Source organism: Enhydra lutris, unplaced genomic scaffold (assembly GCF_002288905.1).
Source record: "Enhydra lutris kenyoni isolate GAN:26980312 unplaced genomic scaffold, ASM228890v2 scaffoldscaffold18, whole genome shotgun sequence".
Classification (NCBI taxonomy): Eukaryota; Metazoa; Chordata; class Mammalia; order Carnivora; family Mustelidae; genus Enhydra; species Enhydra lutris.
Window position 1 is genome coordinate 5,932,390 of NW_019154102.1, and position 19,616 is coordinate 5,952,005.

A 19,616-nucleotide genomic window follows, 5' to 3' on the forward strand; every position below is an offset into this window, starting at 1 on the left:
AAAAATGCTCACATTACAATACCTGAAGATGATAATTAATCTCTGTTGAAAAATCTAAAAGTAACTCCAAAGACAAAGTTTAATTTATAGAATACATATTAAATATACGAATTTGAAACCTCAAAATTGCTAGCATCTCAAAAATTAGCCCTATCAGTGATCACCAATTTGTGAAACTACTAGTGAAAAGTGAAATATGTTGCGGTTTGTTCAACCCTGGACTATATCAGTGGAGTCAGAGTTAAAGGATATGCCACATGAGCTCAAGTATGACACATTTCACAGTTAACTACTGAAATAGGCAGCCTTACATAACACTTTATAAACTACTTTGTTCTTATTAAGCATTCCTGTTATGCTTAACATTGAAGGTTACACAGGATAAGCAGAGACACAGAAGAACAAAAAATGGAAAATAATCAATCAAAAGCCAAAACTGCATGTTGTGCAGTTCCCATAAAAATTGTTTTATGAAGTCACACTGCATTAGAATCGAGACTCCAATTTATCAGTGTTGATTTATATATAGCAAAATAAAAAGAAAACATAAGTCCTATAAAATTAGTTGGGTTTTACTTAGAATCTACTGTATTTATAAATTAGGATATTCTATTTTCAAAGCAATTTGACAAATCTATCCTTAGACTATTTACTATGCATGCATTTATGAGGCAAGAAAAGGGAGTGGGGAGAAAAGGCAAGGGTAAAGAAAAGAAACAAGGGGACAGACTCTTTGATAAAATATAAACTTTAAACTGCACGTTAACAAAAAGATGTTCAAGGACAATTTTCATGTGGAAAGAAAAGAAGTTCCCTGAATTTCCCTTCTTGCAAGGTTTTCTTGTTTTGATTCTTACTGCCATCGACCTGAAAAGTTTCCTTTAGAACTCATTTTTATAAAAATCTTGATGAGGGGCACCTAGGTGGCTCAGTCGGTTAAGCATCCAACTCTTGATCTCAGCTCAGGCCTTGATCTCAGCTCAGGCCTTGATCTCAGGGTTGTGAGATCGAGCCCTGCACTGGGCTCCATGCTGGGCACGCAGTTTAATAAAAAAAAAAAAAAAAAAAATTAAAATTAAAAAATAAAAATCTTGACGAGTTCTGTGTAGAAAATATGTTCCCATTATAAATGGTGGTGTAGTATATTTTCATACTCAAACATCATGTTTCATCATGTTTCATGTTTTCATATTCAAACATCACAGATATCAATTACTTTTCTAAGTCACCTATCAAGTTTCCATAGTTTTATATTCATTTTCTATCCCTTAACCCTCCAGGTTTATTTTTACAGCCTCCAGCAACAGTCTAGGTGGTAAACTGGGCCACCAGGACAGGTACTACAACATGCATGGCAATATAGCTTCCCTTGAGGGAGAGGAAAACATACTTCAATACTTAAAAGTTTTAGCAAAGAAGAGTTTTGAAGAGAACTCAAAAGATGGGGAAGGAAGCTACACCAGATGGGCTTTAAGTTCAGCTGGTCCAGCCACTCTGCTCATCAAGACATTATCATTTGTAGTTTGTTGCAAATCTTGAGGTGTCCGAGATTTGTTTCAACAAACAAATCTTTTCCATTATAGATTGAAACGTGGATCACTATGGTTATTTAAAAGAGGAAGATACAGGTAAGCAAAGCAAACTGCTGAAGTTTGTCATATTATTTACAGGGCAAGCAGATGCTGGTGTGCAGATCACCTAACTGAAGAGTCATAGGTCCATCCCTTGACCTTGTGTTCTTGTAAAAGCTAAAGGTATACTTTGTCTTTTTTAAAGAAATACTCTACTTCCAAACCAGGACTTAATACAAATGATACTGTACTTGAGCACATAAAAGTACTACACCTTTTTGAGGTTAACCTCCTTGCTTGAGTCAAATTATTTTTTGTATTAACCAATATAAAACATAATTAGGATAGTCAGTTTGCTGCCAAAGAAACTAAATAAATCCTGTTACTAAAAATAAGTGATTTAAAAAGTTATTCACTGGTTTGAATTATCTTAACAACTGTTCTTTCAGTAACATAAAAAATTACAAGTTAACGATATACTAAAATAGAAATCACTAAAACTGCATCTCTGATTTTCTCTAAATACTTATATAAGTAAGCACAATACTGAATTTCATAAACAGGACTATTATATTTTGAAACTGTAAAGTAAATTATCAAACTAACATTTCTTAAATCATTCCATGCAATGTTAATGTTCTTTGAGATTTTTCTAAATGTTCCACAAAGAAAAAGAATATTATGGTCAAATACATTTCAAAATGCCGTTAAAGTTAAAACAAGTATTGTTTGGGGTGCCTGGGTGGCTCAGTGGGTTAAGCCTCTGCCTTTGGCTCAGGTCATGATCTCAGGATCCTGGAATTGAGCCCTGCATCGGGCTCTCTGCTCGGCGGGGAGCCTGCTTCCTCCTCTCTCAGCCTGCCTTTCTGACTACTTTTGACTACTTTGTCAAATAAATAAATAAAATCTTAAAAAAACAAAAAACAAACAAACAAAAAAAAACCCAAGTGTTGTTTTATAACAGGTCTGAGAGACACTTCCATTCACCAAACAATTTATTAAAAGCCACCATACATCAGGCACTTATCTGGGTTTGGAGGTTACAACAGTGAACAAGAGAAATAAAATGCCTGCTCTCATGGAGCATTCTTTCTAGTAGAGAGGACAGTCAATTAACAAAAAAGGAAATAAATACAATACAGTGAGAAGAGCTATGAAGACACAAAAATGGGATAAAAGGGCAGAAGATACTTCTCTCTGGATGGACACATTAAGCTACAAAGCTAATGTTTTTTGTTTTTCTACATTGGGGAATACAATACAGTACATGGTACTTCCCAAACACAGGTTGATCAGGAACCCTTTTGTCAATGAACATCGATTAATTCTATTAATAGCTCATCAAATCAATTCCATAATTCTTTTCTAACCAATGTGCAGACAACAGCAGGGTCAAGACTCAAATACAGCTCTTCTGATCCTAAATATAGTGTTTTTATATCTTCTTCATCTATGAAAGCAGAAATAATAGTGCATATCTCAGAATCATCGTGAAAATTATGACATAGTTAATTCATGTAAAACACCTGACATAGGGTTTGGTACATACTCTGCTCAATAAATGTTATAGTTACTATTAATACAGTTACTATGCACATGTCTAGGGGAATAATATTGCCTTCTTTTAATATCTTGAACACTTTATTTTTATCTCTTTCATAGGACCTAATTATGTTCATTCCTCTATATGGTAGATATCTTAAAGACAGCAACCCAGGGCGCCTGGGTGGCTCACTGGGTTAAAGCCTCTGCCTTCGGCTCAGGTCATGATTCCAGGGTCCTGGGATGGAGCACCACATCAGGCTCTCTGCTCAGCGGGGAGCCTGCTTCCTTCTCTCTCTCTGCCTACTTGTGATCTCTGTCAAATAAACAAAATCTTTAAAAAAAAAAAATAAAAAAAAAAAAAAGACAGCAACCCAAACAGAGACTGTACATGGCTAGGCCGCAATGAAAGCTTACTAGGTAGTTGTGTACACAATATCCAAAGTGGGTTACATGTGCATGTAAAAAACAAAAAACAAAAAACAAAAACCTTAGCTAAAAAAGCAATCTTCTCTCAAGGAAACATGAACCATATTACAGAAAGGCTTCCATTAAACATCTTCCTAATTATACATTTTACCTATTCAAAATACTTTTATAAATTAACATCACCAGTAATGGGTCATATTCTTCCTGATAAGATGTACTAAGACACCATTTCATTTCTTTGATATTCCTGCCAGAAATGCATAACCAGAATTTTATCAAGAAAACACATCAGACAAACCCAAACTGAAAAACATTCTACAAAATAAATGATCTGAACTATTCAAAAATGTTAAACTAAAAAAAAGATTAAAATCATAAAAGATGAAGAGTGAAAATCTGTTCCTAATTACAGGAGGCTAAAGAGACATAACAACTAAATTTAACAAATGATCCTCGACTGGATCCTGCACTAATAAATTTTGTTGCTGTTATAAAGGACATTAGTGGAAGAACTGCCAAAATTGAATAAGAGCTGTAGATTAAATAACAAACCTGTATCAACGTTAACTTCCTGATTTTGATCATCATATGGCAGTCATATAAGACAATTTCATTGCTTTTAGGAAACGCATACTACAGTATTTTTAGGTAAAGAAGCATTATGTCTACAATTTCATCTCAAAGAGTTCAGAAAAAATACACGGATAAATACAGAGAAAGAAATAAAGTCATAAAATGAACACAGTGAAAAAAACAAGATCTGGGGGGGAAAGTATGAGTCCTTTGTACTGTCAGAACATTTCCAAAAGTCTGAAACTATTTCAAAATAAAATGTCTAAATACAAAAGTAATGGGTGACAAAAAGGAAAGATGGCAAATAATCACATAAAAAGATGTTCAGTATCATTAGCAACCAGGAAAAGTACAAACTAAAACCACAATGTCACTAAGCAAAAAAGAAAAATTTGTCAATGGTAACTACTGGTGAGCATGTGGGACAACTGAAGCTATCGAACATTACTGGAGAGAGGGAATGCAAGCTGTACAGTCACTTTGTAAGAAACTTCTGAATTGTTTTCCAAATTTAAACATACACTTACCACATGACCCAACAATCCTAGGTATTAATCCAAGAGAAATTAAAACGTACATTCAAACAAATCCTACATGCAAATGTTTATAGCAATTTACTCACAATCACCAAATACTAAAAACAACTCAAATGTCTATCAACTGGTAAATGGATAAACTGTAGTTCATTTATATAATGGAATTCTACTTAGCAACAAAAAGGAATGAATTCTTGATAACACAACATTATGAATCCCTAAAGCATTATGCTAAATGAAAGAAATCAGCCTCAAAGGTTACATGTTGTATTACGCTATATATATTTATGATATTCTGCAAAAAAGCAAAATACAGGGAGGAAAATAGATTAGAGGTTGTTAGGAGTAAAGTTTTGGGAGAGGTTGATTAAAAATAGGCAGCATGAAATAAAATAGGCAGCATGATGGAATTTGAGGGGTGGGAGGTGATGGGACTGTTCTGTGCCTTGACTATCACTGTCATTACACAATTTTATGCACACATCAAAACTCACAGAACTATATACTAAAAAGAATGACTTTTACTATACATAAATTTTAAGTACATATTACGCTCAAAAGAAATAAAGTACTTTCATAGGCATCTCATTTTATTCACAGTCCAATTAAAAACTATGTAGGTACCTATACTCTCATACTCTCATTTTACAAGCAAGGAAACTAAACTATAGCAAATAAATGTACATACAAATTACAAATGGTAGGACCAAAATTGCAGTCCAGATACATTGATTCTACACAAATATTTTATTCTCCTAATTTTTCATGTTCTACTAAATTTTATGGGCCACCATGTCCCTAAAGACAAACAGGATCAACGAGAGGGAGGGAAGAAAAAGAAAACAGGTAGTGGAACTGTGCCCTTTAGAATTTGATCTTTAGTCCTTAAAGAATTAAAAATAGTCCACAATTGAAGAAGTCTCAATAGTAATCTATATAGGCAACAAATTAACTGGCATTAAAGAATTAGCTGGTGATTTCTTCCATAAAACCTCAATTTCTTAATACAAAGAAAAAGCAAAAGCAAATAAAACATTTATAAGTAACCTTACAACTACTGCTACAATTTAAGCTATCCAGTCTTCAGAACAATATTGAGAACAATGATGGTGACTAAAATTCAGAACAGATTCTACAACTTTAAACAAATGTTTGAAAATATTTCCAGATGCTATTACCGAAGGATGAAAAACAACAGGGATACCTTTTCAGTTTCAGAATCAAAGAAGTGGCAATATAATATTTGTAAAGGAAAATACTGTAGTACAACAGCTTGAGGGGAAATTAAGTTTAGTTTCTTTAACAAAAAAATTAATAAAAAATTACATCTATACCAAAAATAGCATACTTCACCTAAAAACAGTGGTGTGGTTTCCTCTAAAGTAGTTGCATTAGGATCTGCCCCAGCTTCTAAAAGAATCTGTACAATCTTCCAATGTCCTTGACTTGCAGCAAGATGTAATGCACAGAAGCCCTCAAAAGTCTTTGTCTTAATGTAGTTTTCAGACGAATCTATGTAAAAATTAAAAAAAAAAAAAAGTCAACTGGAAGATATCACTGCTATTTCTTGTGATTAAAAAGCAAAGACACCAAGAAGAATTTAATGCAATATTAAAATACAATTATAAATGGGAGGTCTGAGTTTAAAACTCTCTAGAAAATTTTTTAAAAAGTTCTACAGGGGTCTTGGCTGTGAAAAGCTCTCTGATACTCTTAACATACAAATTCTGCCCACAAACTCATTTTCTACTCTCTAATTTTTGATGGGTAAGGGAAGGGGAGTGGCAGAAGTTGAAAGGTAACACAAAAGCAAGGTCTGAAGAGGATGTAGCACCATGTATTTGCTTAAACAAGATTTACTGAAAAACTGATAAATTTTTTTTATTTCTAAGTTTCTATGAGAGAAATGGTCTCATCTCAAGCATTACTTCCTTGTACTCAACTAATAACATGAGGGTAGTTCATCTCACAAAAACAGTGTTTCCAGATTAGTCAGAAACTGACCTTTATTCAGATATTTTAAAAAAAAGGTTAAGACAAAAACCAGGAACATAAAGATATATATAGAAACACAGACAGCTCCAAATGGGAAATCTCAATATTATAAAGATGCTCATTCTTCCCAAAATAATTAATAAATTTATTACAATTCTAATCAAAATGCCAAAAGACCTGGCAGTTCTTTGGTTGGTTGGTTTTAGCCTTGGTAAAGTGACTAAAGTTAATAGGGGTAGGAGTGGGCAGGTCAGAATAACAAAGAATTTAGAAAAATAAAGAAAGCAAGTACTGAGAAGAGACTGGACTTACGCTATATACTAAACTGGATCTTAAAGTTAGAATAAGCAAAACAAAGTGGCATTGACACAAGGAAAGAGGAGGGTGCCTGAGGGAGAGGAGGAGGAAGAGTCAGCAGAAGCAAAAAGAGAAGAGATGATGGCTACGATCTCTTCCACTGAGAAAGGAGAAAAAGAGATAAGGCTTAATCCTAGCCATTTAAAAATCTCAGGATGGAATGGGACTGTGACAAAAGCATCTAACTGGATTACAAATGGATGACCCATTAGAAAATGGTTTCATCATGACTAGAAACTATAAGGCTAAAGACAAAAGGAATTGGACATACACAGTGTAGTCCAGTTGATAAAGTTGTTTTTCAAAGAGAAAAAGATTAACAATTCTGAAACCACTATCTATGTACAATAAGATTGAATAAGCAAATGAATGTATGGTAGACAAAGATGGTCTCACTTTTGGGAAGGGAGGTTACAAAGAAGTAAAGGAAGAAAGCTAGAATGAACCATATAATACTGGATCAGAATCCAGATGTCAATGAACTTGTATTTGGCTTTAATACAGATAGAGATGGATAGATACAGATACTTATAAATATGTGCAGACGTGCAGGTCATAATAAATATATTTCCTAGCTCTGTCTGCTAAAGGGGCTTAAAAGTAAAGACATGCCAGTAGCCTTAAGCATACTCAGTGCCCAGATCTTAATTTTGAGTACCATTCTCAAAGGAAACAGGGCTCTTAAGAAAAAGGCTGATTCCAGGGGTAGCACAAAGAATATACAAAATGAGCCTGGTGCGTCTTCCAAGTTCAACAAGTAAAAGAAATGTTCAAAAATATAAAACATGGAGGTGGGGAGGTGCCTGGGTGGGCTCAGTCGGTTAAGCTTCTGCCTTTGGCTCAGGTCATGATCCCAGAGTCCAGGGTACAACCTCCGCATAGGGCTCCCTGCTCAGCGAGGAGCCTGCTTCTCCCTCTCCAACCGCCTCTTCCACTGCCCTTGCTCTCTCTCTCTCTCTCTCAAATAAACAAAAGCTTTAAAAAACAAAAAGAAATACATGGGGGCCCGTCAAAGAAACACAAGAGCCAATCTGAAAGAGCACTCAACGACAAAAGATAGAACAATCTGAGCAACAAAATAAGCAAAATCATATTCAATTAGAACCCAATGTATAAAGTTAATACATATGAGTCCTGGCATATATAAGTGATTGAATAAATGGAAGAGAGGAGATATTCTAAATACCAGAAAACTTCTATATAATTTATGTCGATATTCCCCCCTCAAGGAAGGGAACTAAATTCCCACCTATATGATGGCCACCCTTAGTGATTTGTACACATACCCATCTTAGGAAAGGGAAATAAAAACACCTGTGCAGTTAACTATGAAATAAAGAAAAGGCACTTTTCACTCAGGAGGAAAAATAGTGAAGTCAGTTAACTACTAAATTGAGATCCTAAAAGATTTTACCTATAGAAAAAATAGATACATTTAAATAGCTAACTCTAAAACCACTGGATCAGGAAAGTAAAATGATCTGGGAAACACAGTAGATTTGGAGTTAGAAGATTTGGGCTGCTATCCTGGCTCCACCAATTCTCTACTGGATTACCCTTTGGGCAAATTATTCAAACTCTCTGAAGTACAGGTTCCTTAACAGTAAAACAAAAACAAAACAGATGGCCTAAACCCTCAATGGGGTTCAACAGAATTACAATAGTTATGTACTGTTACAGTTGTTAGAAATTTGGGAAAGTCTCCAAAACATCATTTTTCCCCCAAAACGTCATTTTAAAAATTTATTCACTTGAAAGTGAGAGAGCGTGCAAGCGTGTACACGTGGGGGAGGGGTAGAGGGAGAGAACCTTAAGCGGACTCCACACTGAGCATGGAGCCCAACGCAGGGCTTGATCCCACAACCCTGAGATCGGGACCCTAGCCGAAACCAAAAGTCGGATGCTTAACCACCTTTGCCCTCAGGTGCAGCTCCAAAATATCATTTTAAGAAAACCATCAGGACCCAGTAAAAATTGATTTTGGAAATTCCAATAATATACTGCCCTCCTTAACTGGTATGAGGGGACCAAAGGGATCTTATCTATCTTGGATTGGACTATCAACCACCTCTCTTTGTCTTCCTTTCCTTAAAAGGATTTTTGGGGAAATAGCTCATAATACTCAGTTTTTAATACCTTAACCTCCACTTCTCACTGGAAGGCAAAGTAGTTTCTGCTTCTATTCTACTTATTAAAATTTTAAACATAAAGGCATTAAAGACTTCATAGTGAACAAACCCATAATAGACACTTCAGTTCTTTTATAACAACCTGCAAGTTCTTCTGTGGCTGCACTTTCACGATTGGGGCCGTGTCTGCTGGACCAATTCCAGCTATCTGATGCCTGTACGGCAATGACAAGAGTTGACTTTAACATTCTGGCAATGATACCACAACCTTATGTTTCCTAACCCAAAATGTCCTTTTACTTATAAATAGTAAACTTGCTTGTTTCAGTGAAAGATAATAGACTTTATTTTTCTGCAAAGCCCTAAGAAGGAGAGCAAAAGCACATGGTTTTAAGTAAAGGTTAAATATTTAAGTAGAGGTTAACACAGGTTAAGTATTAAGATCAGAACCTCAACACCTGGGCCACAATTTGATGATGACTAAACAAATAACATGTGCCAATCACAAAGAGTGGTGACTGTCCATTTCAGGTAGCTTACGTTGTCACATACTTTGCACAATGTGCATCATCTCATTATGCTTTATTTAGGAATTCTAAGAAAAGGTTGTCTGCAAAGAGAAAGGCTACAAGGAGAATACAATGAACATAAGAGAAATACAGAGATAAGAGAAAGTAAGACCCTGAGACCTGTTGACATCGTTTCAATAAGAGCATCCAGCAATGCCTAAAGGGACCTACCACTCTTTCCCCCCTTTTCTTTTTTTTTTTTTAAAGATTTTTATTTAAGGGACGCCTGGGTGGCTCAGTTGGTTGGACGACTGCCTTCGGCTCAGGTCATGATCCCGGAGTCCCGGGATCGAGTCCCGCATCGGGCTCCCAGCTCCATGGGGAGTCTGCGTCTCCCTCTGACCTTCTCCTCGCTCATGCTCTCTCTCACTGTCTCTCTCTCAAATAAATAAATAAAATCTTTAAAAAAAAAAAAGATTTTTATTTAAAAAATAAGTAAGAGAGAGAGACAGTGAGAGAGTGCACAAGCGGGGTGGGGTGGGAGCTAGAGGGAGAAGCAGGCTCCCTGCTCAGCAGAGACCCTGATGTGGGACTCGATTCCAGGAGACTGGGATCATTACCTAAACCAAAGGCACTTAACCGACTGACCCACCCAGGGACCTCCCCGCTTCTTTTTTTTTTTTTAACTTTTTCTTTTAAATTTTTATTTAAATTCCAGTTAGTTAATATACAGTGTAATATCAGTTTCAGGCATACAATTTAGTCATTGAATACTTATACACAACACCTGGTGCTCATACACGTCTTTGTGCAAGCTAGTTTGAATCATTTTTCATTCCTTACTGAAATTTTCTGATTAATATTATGAATAATTTAGCAGTGTCTATCAATATTTTAACTTTGCATATTTCTTTTTTAAAAAGATTTTATTTATTTATTTATTTGTTTGTTTGTTTATTTGAGAGAGCGTGTGAGAGGGAGAGAATCTGAAGCAGACTCTGCAATGAGCCCAGAGCCCAACTCGGGGCTCAATCCCACAACCGCAAGATCAAGATCTGAGCCAAAACCAAGAGTCAGACACTTAACGCACTGAACCACCCAGGCACTCCTGTATATTTTTTGTGCCAGTAACATCACTTCTCAAACTCTATCCTATAGAAACACACACCCATGTGGACAAAGTTATAAGGATGTTAACTGAAGCATGACTTGTAATAGCAAAATTTTAGGAAACAAGATGCCTATCAACGGGAGAATGATCAAATACATTACATATACACCACAAAACACCATGCAACAGTTCTTTAACTCAGAATGAAATGAGGAGCTATTGCAGAGTTCTCAGCAATTGCAGAGTTCTCAGCAGAAGAGAAGGACATTAGTCTGACATATTGTAAAAGGTTCTGATACACTAAGACTAGACTGTGGTAGGACATGGAAGAAGCAAGAGCAGAAACAGATTTGTTAGGATGCTATTACAGCAATGTAAGCCAAGAGATATGTGGCTCAGTCCAAGGTCTCAGTGGTTCTGAGGTAGTGAGAAATGACGCGAATATATGTTACATGTAGTCACACACAGATACATACACACACACATACACACATAAAGATTTGCTGATTGGGTGAGGGATACAAGAAAAACGAAGTAATTAAAGATGGCCCACAGCTTCTAGCCTGAGCTGGAATGTTAGAATTTTTTTTTTTTTTTTTTGAAGATTTTACTTATTTGAGAGAGAGAGAATAGGAGTGGCAGGGGGTGGGGGGGGCAGAAGGGGAAGCAGACTCCCCGCTGAGCAGGGAGTCTAACATGGGGCTACATCCCAGGACCCTGGGATCATGACCTAAGCCAAAAGCAGACACTTAAAAGACTGAGCCACCCAGGCACCCCTGGAATGTTGGAATATTTCTAATCTTATAGATGAAACAGAGACACGAAGAAGTTAAAAGACCTGTCCAAGACCACACCAATAAAGTGGCAGAGTTAGCAGAACCCAGGTCCATCTGAACACAGCTCTTCATCACTGCTACACTGGTCTTTACCTAATGATCTTCAGCATCTGTTATCATGCCTAGTATGACAGCATAATATTTTTCTAACAGGAACTAATGAAAAGTACTACGAATTAGTTCACATATTTGCCAAATAAAAATATTTATTGGTGGATACGCTAGAGTTAATTACAAGATTTTAAGTGACCTTTAATTAGTAAGTGGTTTAATATTGAATGGCATGATTGACGGCCACTGAAGATCATTATTGTCCTCCAAGATGAAAAAATGCACAAAATCTCAGTACCTATCACATAAACTTCCAGTACAAGAAAGAAGACAAGCAAATTTGTTATTTATATTAGTATTTCAAATAGAAAGTTAAAGTGAAAAAAATATACATGCGTATTAAATTTCTAAGTAATCCATACCGCAATTGAATGCTCTTCTCCAACGTGAATGAGAAGACCATGTATGATCCCTAGGCTAGATTCTGGATCTAGCACAACCTTTCTAAATATCTAAAATGCTTCCATTTTGTGTAGGCCTGAGCACTTCCATAACTTTAGCACAACCTTTCTAAATATCTAAAATGCTTCCATTTTGTGTAGGCCTGAGCACTTCCATAACTTTAGCACACTAATAAAAGGTATGTTTTAAGAATCTCTGGCAGTTCACTAATATTAAATGAAGTTCAAGAAGATAGAAATTATATAATAAAAGACACTCTATGTACACCAGAAGAGCTATAAAGGATAAGAGAATTATGAATTAAATAAAACACAGGATATAGCAAGTATAAAGAATAACAGAAATGTCATGCTTGCTTTGGAAACTTTTAAGATTAACCCATAATACCAAGTTAACTGGTACAGATATAAAAGATACTACTGTCAGCAATAAGCAAAAGAGACCTTACTTCACTCCTAAAGACTAAAAACTCCTGTATTTCATCATTATTTTAAAATACATCCTCAGGGGCACCTGAGTGGCTCAGCTGGTTGGGCGTCTGCCTTCGGCTCATGCTGTAGTCCCAGGGTCCTGGGATCAAGCCACACATCAGGCTCCCTGCTCAGCAGGAAACCTGCTTCTGCCTCTTCCCCTGCTTGTGATCTCTATCTCTCTCTCTCTTTCTGTGTCAAATAAATAAATAAAATCTTTTTAAAAATATAATAAAATACATCTTCACAAGGACCCGAGATGCCCTTCAACAGATGAATGGATAAAAAAGATGTGGAACATATATACAACGGAATATTAGTCAACCATCAGAAAGGATGAATACCCACCATTCACATCAACATGGCTGGAACTGGAAGGGATTAAGCTGAGTGAAGCAAGTCAGGCAGAGAAAGACATTTATCATATGGTTTCACTCATATGTGGAACATAAAGAGCAGCACAGAAGACCACTGGGGAAGGGAAGGAAAACTGAATGTGAAGGGGAAGAAATAAGAGAGGGAGACAAACCATGAGAGACTATGGACTCCAGGAAACTGAGGGTTTCAGAAGGAAGGGGTTGGGGGCATGGGGTAGCCGGGTGATGGGTATTAAGGAGGGCTCATGTTGTGATAAGCATTGGGTGTTACACGTAACTAATGAATCGCTGAACACTACATCAAAAACTGATGATGTACTAAGTGGTGGCAAATAAAACATAACAAAAAATAAAATACATACTCACACGTAGCTATACGCTAGCTAGACCTTTTACAAAGTAAGCAGCTACCTTTCCTCACTGGCCAATGTTCCTGAACTTGAATCATCCAGGTAAGTTTAAACTGTTATCTTTTTTAAGAGGCAAGGGATCTAGGGACTCCTGGGTGGCTCAGTTGGTTAAGCACCTGCTTTTGGCTCAAGTCATGATCCCAGGTTCTTGGGATTGAATCCCACATAAGGCTACTTGCTCAACAGTGAACCTGCTTCTCCCTCTGCTTGCTGCTCTCCCTGCTTGTGCATGCTCTCTCTCTCTGACAAATAAATAAATAAAATCTTTAAAAAATAAATTAATTCTATGGTGAGCACTGTGAATTGTGTAAGACTTATGATTCACAGATCTATACCCCTGAAACAAATAATACATTATATGTTAATTTAAAAAATAAAATAAAATAATTAAAATAAAGGCAGGGGATCTGAATAAACTATGGACTTTAGTTAATTTACAAAGGGGGGGATGGGCCATAAGAACATATAAAACATAGGCTATATAGCCTTTCTGATTCATTCCAGTTTTTTCCTAGTTAATCAATAATCAGATCTGACAGAATTTTGGGCACTAGTTCCAACTACAAAGAACAACCAAGCTCACGGAAGACTGAGACCAAAAATGTCATCACCTAAAACAAGACCTATAGCTGCTTCCTGTTCTCTACACACCCTACTTCCTAATCCTGGTATACAAACTACAGGTGAATCAGATTTATCCAAAGTTTGTTTTATAACAGTGAACTCTAATAAAAATACAGTGAGAATATTTTATTTGACAATTTATATCAACTATTCACGATAGTTAACTACATGTGGATATCTTATCCTCCTAAAACATCAAGCATAAAAAAAGAATAATCATTAAAAATTAAAATGACCCTTGAAATTTCTAACAGAAAACACAAATGACTTGAACAACCAATTCTAATACATTTAGTCAAAAGCATGCCTAAGTTTATTCTGCAGCTATAGAAAAAACTGTAACATAAACACTACTACCCTGGTGTGGGGAGAAAAAAATTGGGATTGACCTTTTTGACTAGAAAAGAGTATTTAAATGCATGCCTTTATTTATCACTAGTCTGGTAAGTCAAGCTACAGAATTAACTTCAAATTCTGAAAACGCATATCAAGTTTTTAAAATTTGAGGCATAAAGTCTATTTTTCTACTACCTCCTAAGAGTCAACTATAACAGACTCTAGAACACGGGCCTAGCAGTCATAATGAACCTCCTGTGTTATGACTGGGGGAATTTAGCCTTGCCATCCCTCATTCCTTAAAACAAAACAAATAAAAATCAATGCCCCCCAAAAATGGAAGAATTATTTTCTTTCCCACCCATGAAGCCATGAGTTAGTAATTCTGATGAAATATGGCACCAGAAGTCTAAATTTTGAGTAGCTATACCTGTGATGACAAGTACACAGGGAAGAATCAGAATTCCCATGATCGAAGAAATGTAAATGCTTCACTGACTGTTACAACAGAGTGTTACATTCAATCTCAGTTAAATTACCTAGATGCTAAAAATGTTTACTTTGATTAAAGGTTGGAAGCATGCTATAGTGAAAAAAAGTCAGCTTTAGAATCAGAAAGAAATGGATTCTAGTTTATTATGTAATCTTTGGATAAGTCAACTTCTCTGAGCCTTGGTACATATTAAACAATGTAAATCAAGTACCTAGTACAAGGACTGTTAAAAAGCAATGCTCACTCACCATTATCCCCAACACCCCCACCCACCATCTCCTGTCACAATCTCATTTAGTCTCTTTTACTGAGTCCTTTTCTCAGTAGTGAGCTGACAAATATATCACTGGCTCTCAGAAAGGGGAAAAAAAGCTCAAATTTACAGCTTTGGTTTATAGTACGAGTTGACTTCTGCCATGTAAATATTCCCACTTGACTGATCTCAGGTTACAAGCATGAAGTCAACTGAAGACAGAATTGGAAAGAGATGCACAATAGCACATGGCTACTCTCTGTCCCATTACCCTTTTATTCTCCCCACAATACTTTTACATTTTGAAATTATCTTGTTTAAATGTTTAGGTATTGTCTATCTCCCCTGATAGGAATTTAAGCACCATAAAGGCAGGGACCTTGTCTATCCTATTCTCTAACATGACCTCACATTAAAAAAAAAAAAATACAAAAAGTAATTGGAAAGAGTCCTGAAATTAACAAAACTGAAAAGTATTTAAAAAAAAAAAAAAAAAAAAAAAAGACTAATTCAACCAAAGCACACACACCCTCAATTCCACTAACATTGTTCCTTCTGTTTGGAAAAGGAAGAAGGAATAAACATGACTAGTAACAACCAAATGCTTAATTAAAAGGGCTCAGACGGTAAAAATGGGCCAGGCACAGCAAGTTACATATCAAGGACAATATTTATAGATATCCAGCTGAAACACCATACTTATATAACCCAAGGCAGTCAATCTTACCATTCTTAATAATGCACAGGCAGTTCTTTTATGGTCAAAGAAAAAGAAAACAAACACTACCGTTAATAAATCATATATTACCATTTTTTTGTTTTATTAATCCAGCTTGTAGGCCCAGCCTCCCATACCTTGAATTTACTTTACCTGCATGAATTAACATCCGTAAACATTCTACAGAGTTGTGATAAGCTGCTTCGTGAATTGGCATCCATCCCCTGTTATCAGCAACATCAACGCTACGTCCCTTTTTGAGCAGTTTTCTTAAGACTTTAACATTGCCTTCCCTGGCAGCAAGTCCAACGGTGGAGCATGTGTCAGAGTAAGCCTCTGTGAAATCCATTCTTTTGACCACGCTACAAAACAAGGCAGAAAGAAAACACTATAGACAATAAAACAACACTGCACTCCTAGAGATTAGCATATCGAAGCAGGCCTGTCCTGCATCTGTCACAAGACTGCTGCGGAAAATCCTGAGGTAGAGAAAGCAACCTGTCAAGACACAGCCTCTTCTAGAGCCTAAACCAGTGCCTAAACCATGAAGTGTCTCTGGGGAATTGGGATTCCTTGGAATGCTCTTATTAAAGATATCAAGAGAGTTTCACGTGTTCTATCATTCCACTTCTGGAAATGTCTGAGCAGCTCCTTCCTGCAAGCTTCTGCTCCTGTTCATATCCGCCAAGGTGCCTTCACTGGAACTCTGTAGATGAAGGGGCTAAAACACCTGCAGTTAATCCCAAATGTGTACTCTATTACATAGAGATGGCCGTTTAACTAACAGCAATGCTCAGCCTCAAGAATTAATTTGCAGTCCTCTCCAGGAAAAAGCTAGACCCAAAAAAGCTAGAAAAGGAATGAACAAAAGGGAAAAACAAAGATAAGTAAAAATTGTAGTTTTTCCTCTGGTATTCTTTCCAAAAGAGGCTAACATTCATGTTCTCTTTCCTTGATGAAACAGTCCCACTCATGGAATATATCAAATATACTGAAATGAACAAGAGCATCATAAAAAGATGAGTCTAGCTTTCCTATACCAGCCTAGAAAGTTCTTGACCGCATTAGTGCCTCTTCCTCATCATCTTCCTCTAAAGTTCATTCTATGTTCCCCAGTATAGCTCTCAGTATATGATTCTCACAAAGACAGTTTCTTGTTAATTACACTAGGATGCTAAGGTTCAGGATTCTCAGGGTAAGAGTTACCTCCCAAGGGGCAATCCCTCACAGTAGCACTCCTAGCCCAGCCTTCCTGATTTTTTCTAATGATTTTAGGAGGTGGTTCAGGAAATGCCAACATGACTAGTCTAATACAGGTGAAAACTTTCTAGAACCACATTCTAAATACTTTTTCCAGAAAATGAAGGTTTCAAAGAAGCTAAGGGGTGCCTGGGTGGCTCAGTCGGTTGGATGTCTGCTTTTGGCTCACATCATGATCCCAGGAATCATGGGTCCTGGGATCAAGCCCCAAGTCAGGCTCCCTGCTCTGTGGGGAGCCTGCTTCTCCCTGTCCCTCTGCTACCCCCTCCCCCGGCTTGTGTTTGCTCGCTCTTTCTCTGTCAAATAAATAAGTAAAATCTTTAAAAGGAGAGGTTAAAAGAAAGTGCATAGAATTTCCTATAGGAAATTTAAATTTATCCATGGCCACATTTAAATAGAAAGCTGTAACTGCAGAAGTAGATTCTCTAGTGCGCCAAACAGCTAACAGTACACTATGGATAAGTCCGATTGGATCAACTGGTCTCTTACTAGGAAAGTGAATATTTTTATTACATATTTAATTATGCAGTTGACGGTTATTTACTGTGCACCAACTAGCCACAAGTAATGTGGTGGATATAAAGATGACACAGACTCAGAGAAATTATAAACACATGTTATTCAAAACAAAAAGAAGAAAGTACTCCAAGAGAAGTTCAGGGATAGTCAAAGAAGGGAGAAACTACTTAAATTTGTGAGGAATGTGAGCTGGTACGGGGAGGATCTGACAATGAGAAAAAGGGGAGAAGGGCATTCCATGGCAGAAGGAGAAACACAACAAACATTATGTAAATGAACAAGCAAGGATGAATTAGGGCCAGTGAATAAGGGAAACAATTAGCTCACTTTTGAAGGAGGATTAGCTAAACAAAGAACAGGAGAAAAAGGAGCTTACAGAGGTAGCTGAATGCCAAACTGTGGAGAACCTTGAATGGTAGGCTACACTTTGTTGAAAGATGCTAATTCCCAGCTAAAGCCATTATATCCAAGTTTCGCAAAAAAGAAAAGACCACACATATACGGCAAATTTATGGCATATTCATCTAATACAAGAACTGTTTCTATGTAGGAAAAACACAAACACACACATAAGAATACCCCTCCAAAGACATTAAAAAAGAGCATTCGAGGAAAAACAAGTATGAATCCCTTTCCAAATTTACTGGCTTTTCTCACAGTTACAAATAATGTTAACGGATCTAGATTAACAGGCAATAACCTGAAGAAAAAAAAAATCAGAACTGGGTAATATCTTTGAACCTCTTAAGGGAAGGAGAAGCCAAAAGAAATGCACTATCACAGCATAATCACTCCCCTCAACCCTTAATACCAACTAGTTAATACGCATAAACGGTATACAAGATGTCTTTTTAATAAAAGCCTTCACATGCTCTTTACTAAATGAGTACAAGGTCAAACAACCAAATGTGATGTATAAACCTTAAATGGATCCTGGATGGTGAAAAAAGTATCAGAGTATCAGCTACAAAAAGCAATTGTGAGACAATTAAGGAAATTTGAATATGTAATATATATTTGGTGATGCAGTTTTGTTAATTTTCTTAGATGTGATAATGGCATTGTGGTTATTAGGAGAAAGTCCTTATTCTTTAAGTATTTAGCAGTGAAAAGTAACACATGCAACTTACTTCAAATGTTTTAGATTAAAAAGTATATATAGAGAAAAAAATAAACTGGCAAAATGTCAGTTATTGGATCCAAGTGGAGAGTATATGAGTAATGACTATACTTTTTTAAAATTCTTTCCGTATATTTGAAATTTTTCGAAAAAGTTCAGAGTTGGTAGAAACCAACCATTCCAGGCAATGTGAAACTTAAACATGGGTAATAAATGAAAGGACCTGGTGATTCTTAAGCTAAGTTTGTTTTGTTTTGTTTTTTGTAGCAGTTTCCTGCTGATTTCTTAAGAGTTCAAATAATACTCTTAGAATCTGGGTGTTCTAAAATTCTTTCATGTAGCTAAAGACTATGAAATAGAAATAAATCATCAAGAGAGAACAAGAATTTGCTAAAGCTTCTCTTTTTACACTCAGAAACACAGCCGTGTTGGTCCAAGTGATTTCCCTAAAAAAATATTTTGGAGCAGTAGTTCTAACCAGCAGATCTTAACATTTTTTAGAACCTTGACCTGCTGGAGAAACTCATGAAAGCTATAAAGCTACTCCCCCAGAAGAATGCACACAGACCTCAAATTCTGTATTCAATTTTAAGTTCCACATATCCATTCTAAAGCCTGTGCATGAGGCAAGAACCTTTGCTTACCCTTTTCTGAGTGAGCAGCTGAGAATACTGAAGATGAATAAGGTCGTTTTGCGCGTAAAATTTAAATGAGTTGAAACAATAGCTCTTTCATAGTCGTAAAAGTTCTGTGGTAAACTTTCTGCTTTATGTGAAAGGAAGACAGGCAGAAGTTTTTTGGTTTCGTTTTGTTACCGTTTTTTAAGTATAAAGCCAAATACGCCATTCACAGCTTGCGATCCTCTGGCTGCTGTTGGCAGAAACCCAGTTTTCAAAGAACAAAATGTCTTCCTACGTGCCAAACGCAGTGCCCGT

At 36.4% G+C, this 19,616-nt stretch overlaps 1 protein-coding gene across 5 annotated transcripts in view; it reads right to left on the reverse strand.

Moving 5' to 3' along the window:
- Positions 1 to 19,616, reverse strand: part of LOC111147965 (ankyrin repeat and SOCS box containing 3) — a 108,022-nt gene that overhangs the window by 63,554 nt on the left and 24,852 nt on the right. For 3 of the 5 annotated variants that reach the window (XM_022504271.1, XM_022504274.1, XM_022504273.1), the window contains 2 exons: positions 15,936 to 16,144; positions 6,005 to 6,163 (listed from right to left, as the gene is read on the reverse strand). In XM_022504271.1, the coding sequence (XP_022359979.1) occupies positions 6,005 to 6,163; positions 15,936 to 16,131 (355 nt within the window). In that variant the 5' untranslated portion in view covers positions 16,132 to 16,144. Of the gene's footprint in view, positions 1 to 6,004; positions 6,164 to 15,935; positions 16,145 to 19,325; positions 19,493 to 19,616 lie in introns of those variants that run through there. The other 2 variants (XM_022504275.1, XM_022504276.1) reach the window with 1 other exon arrangement.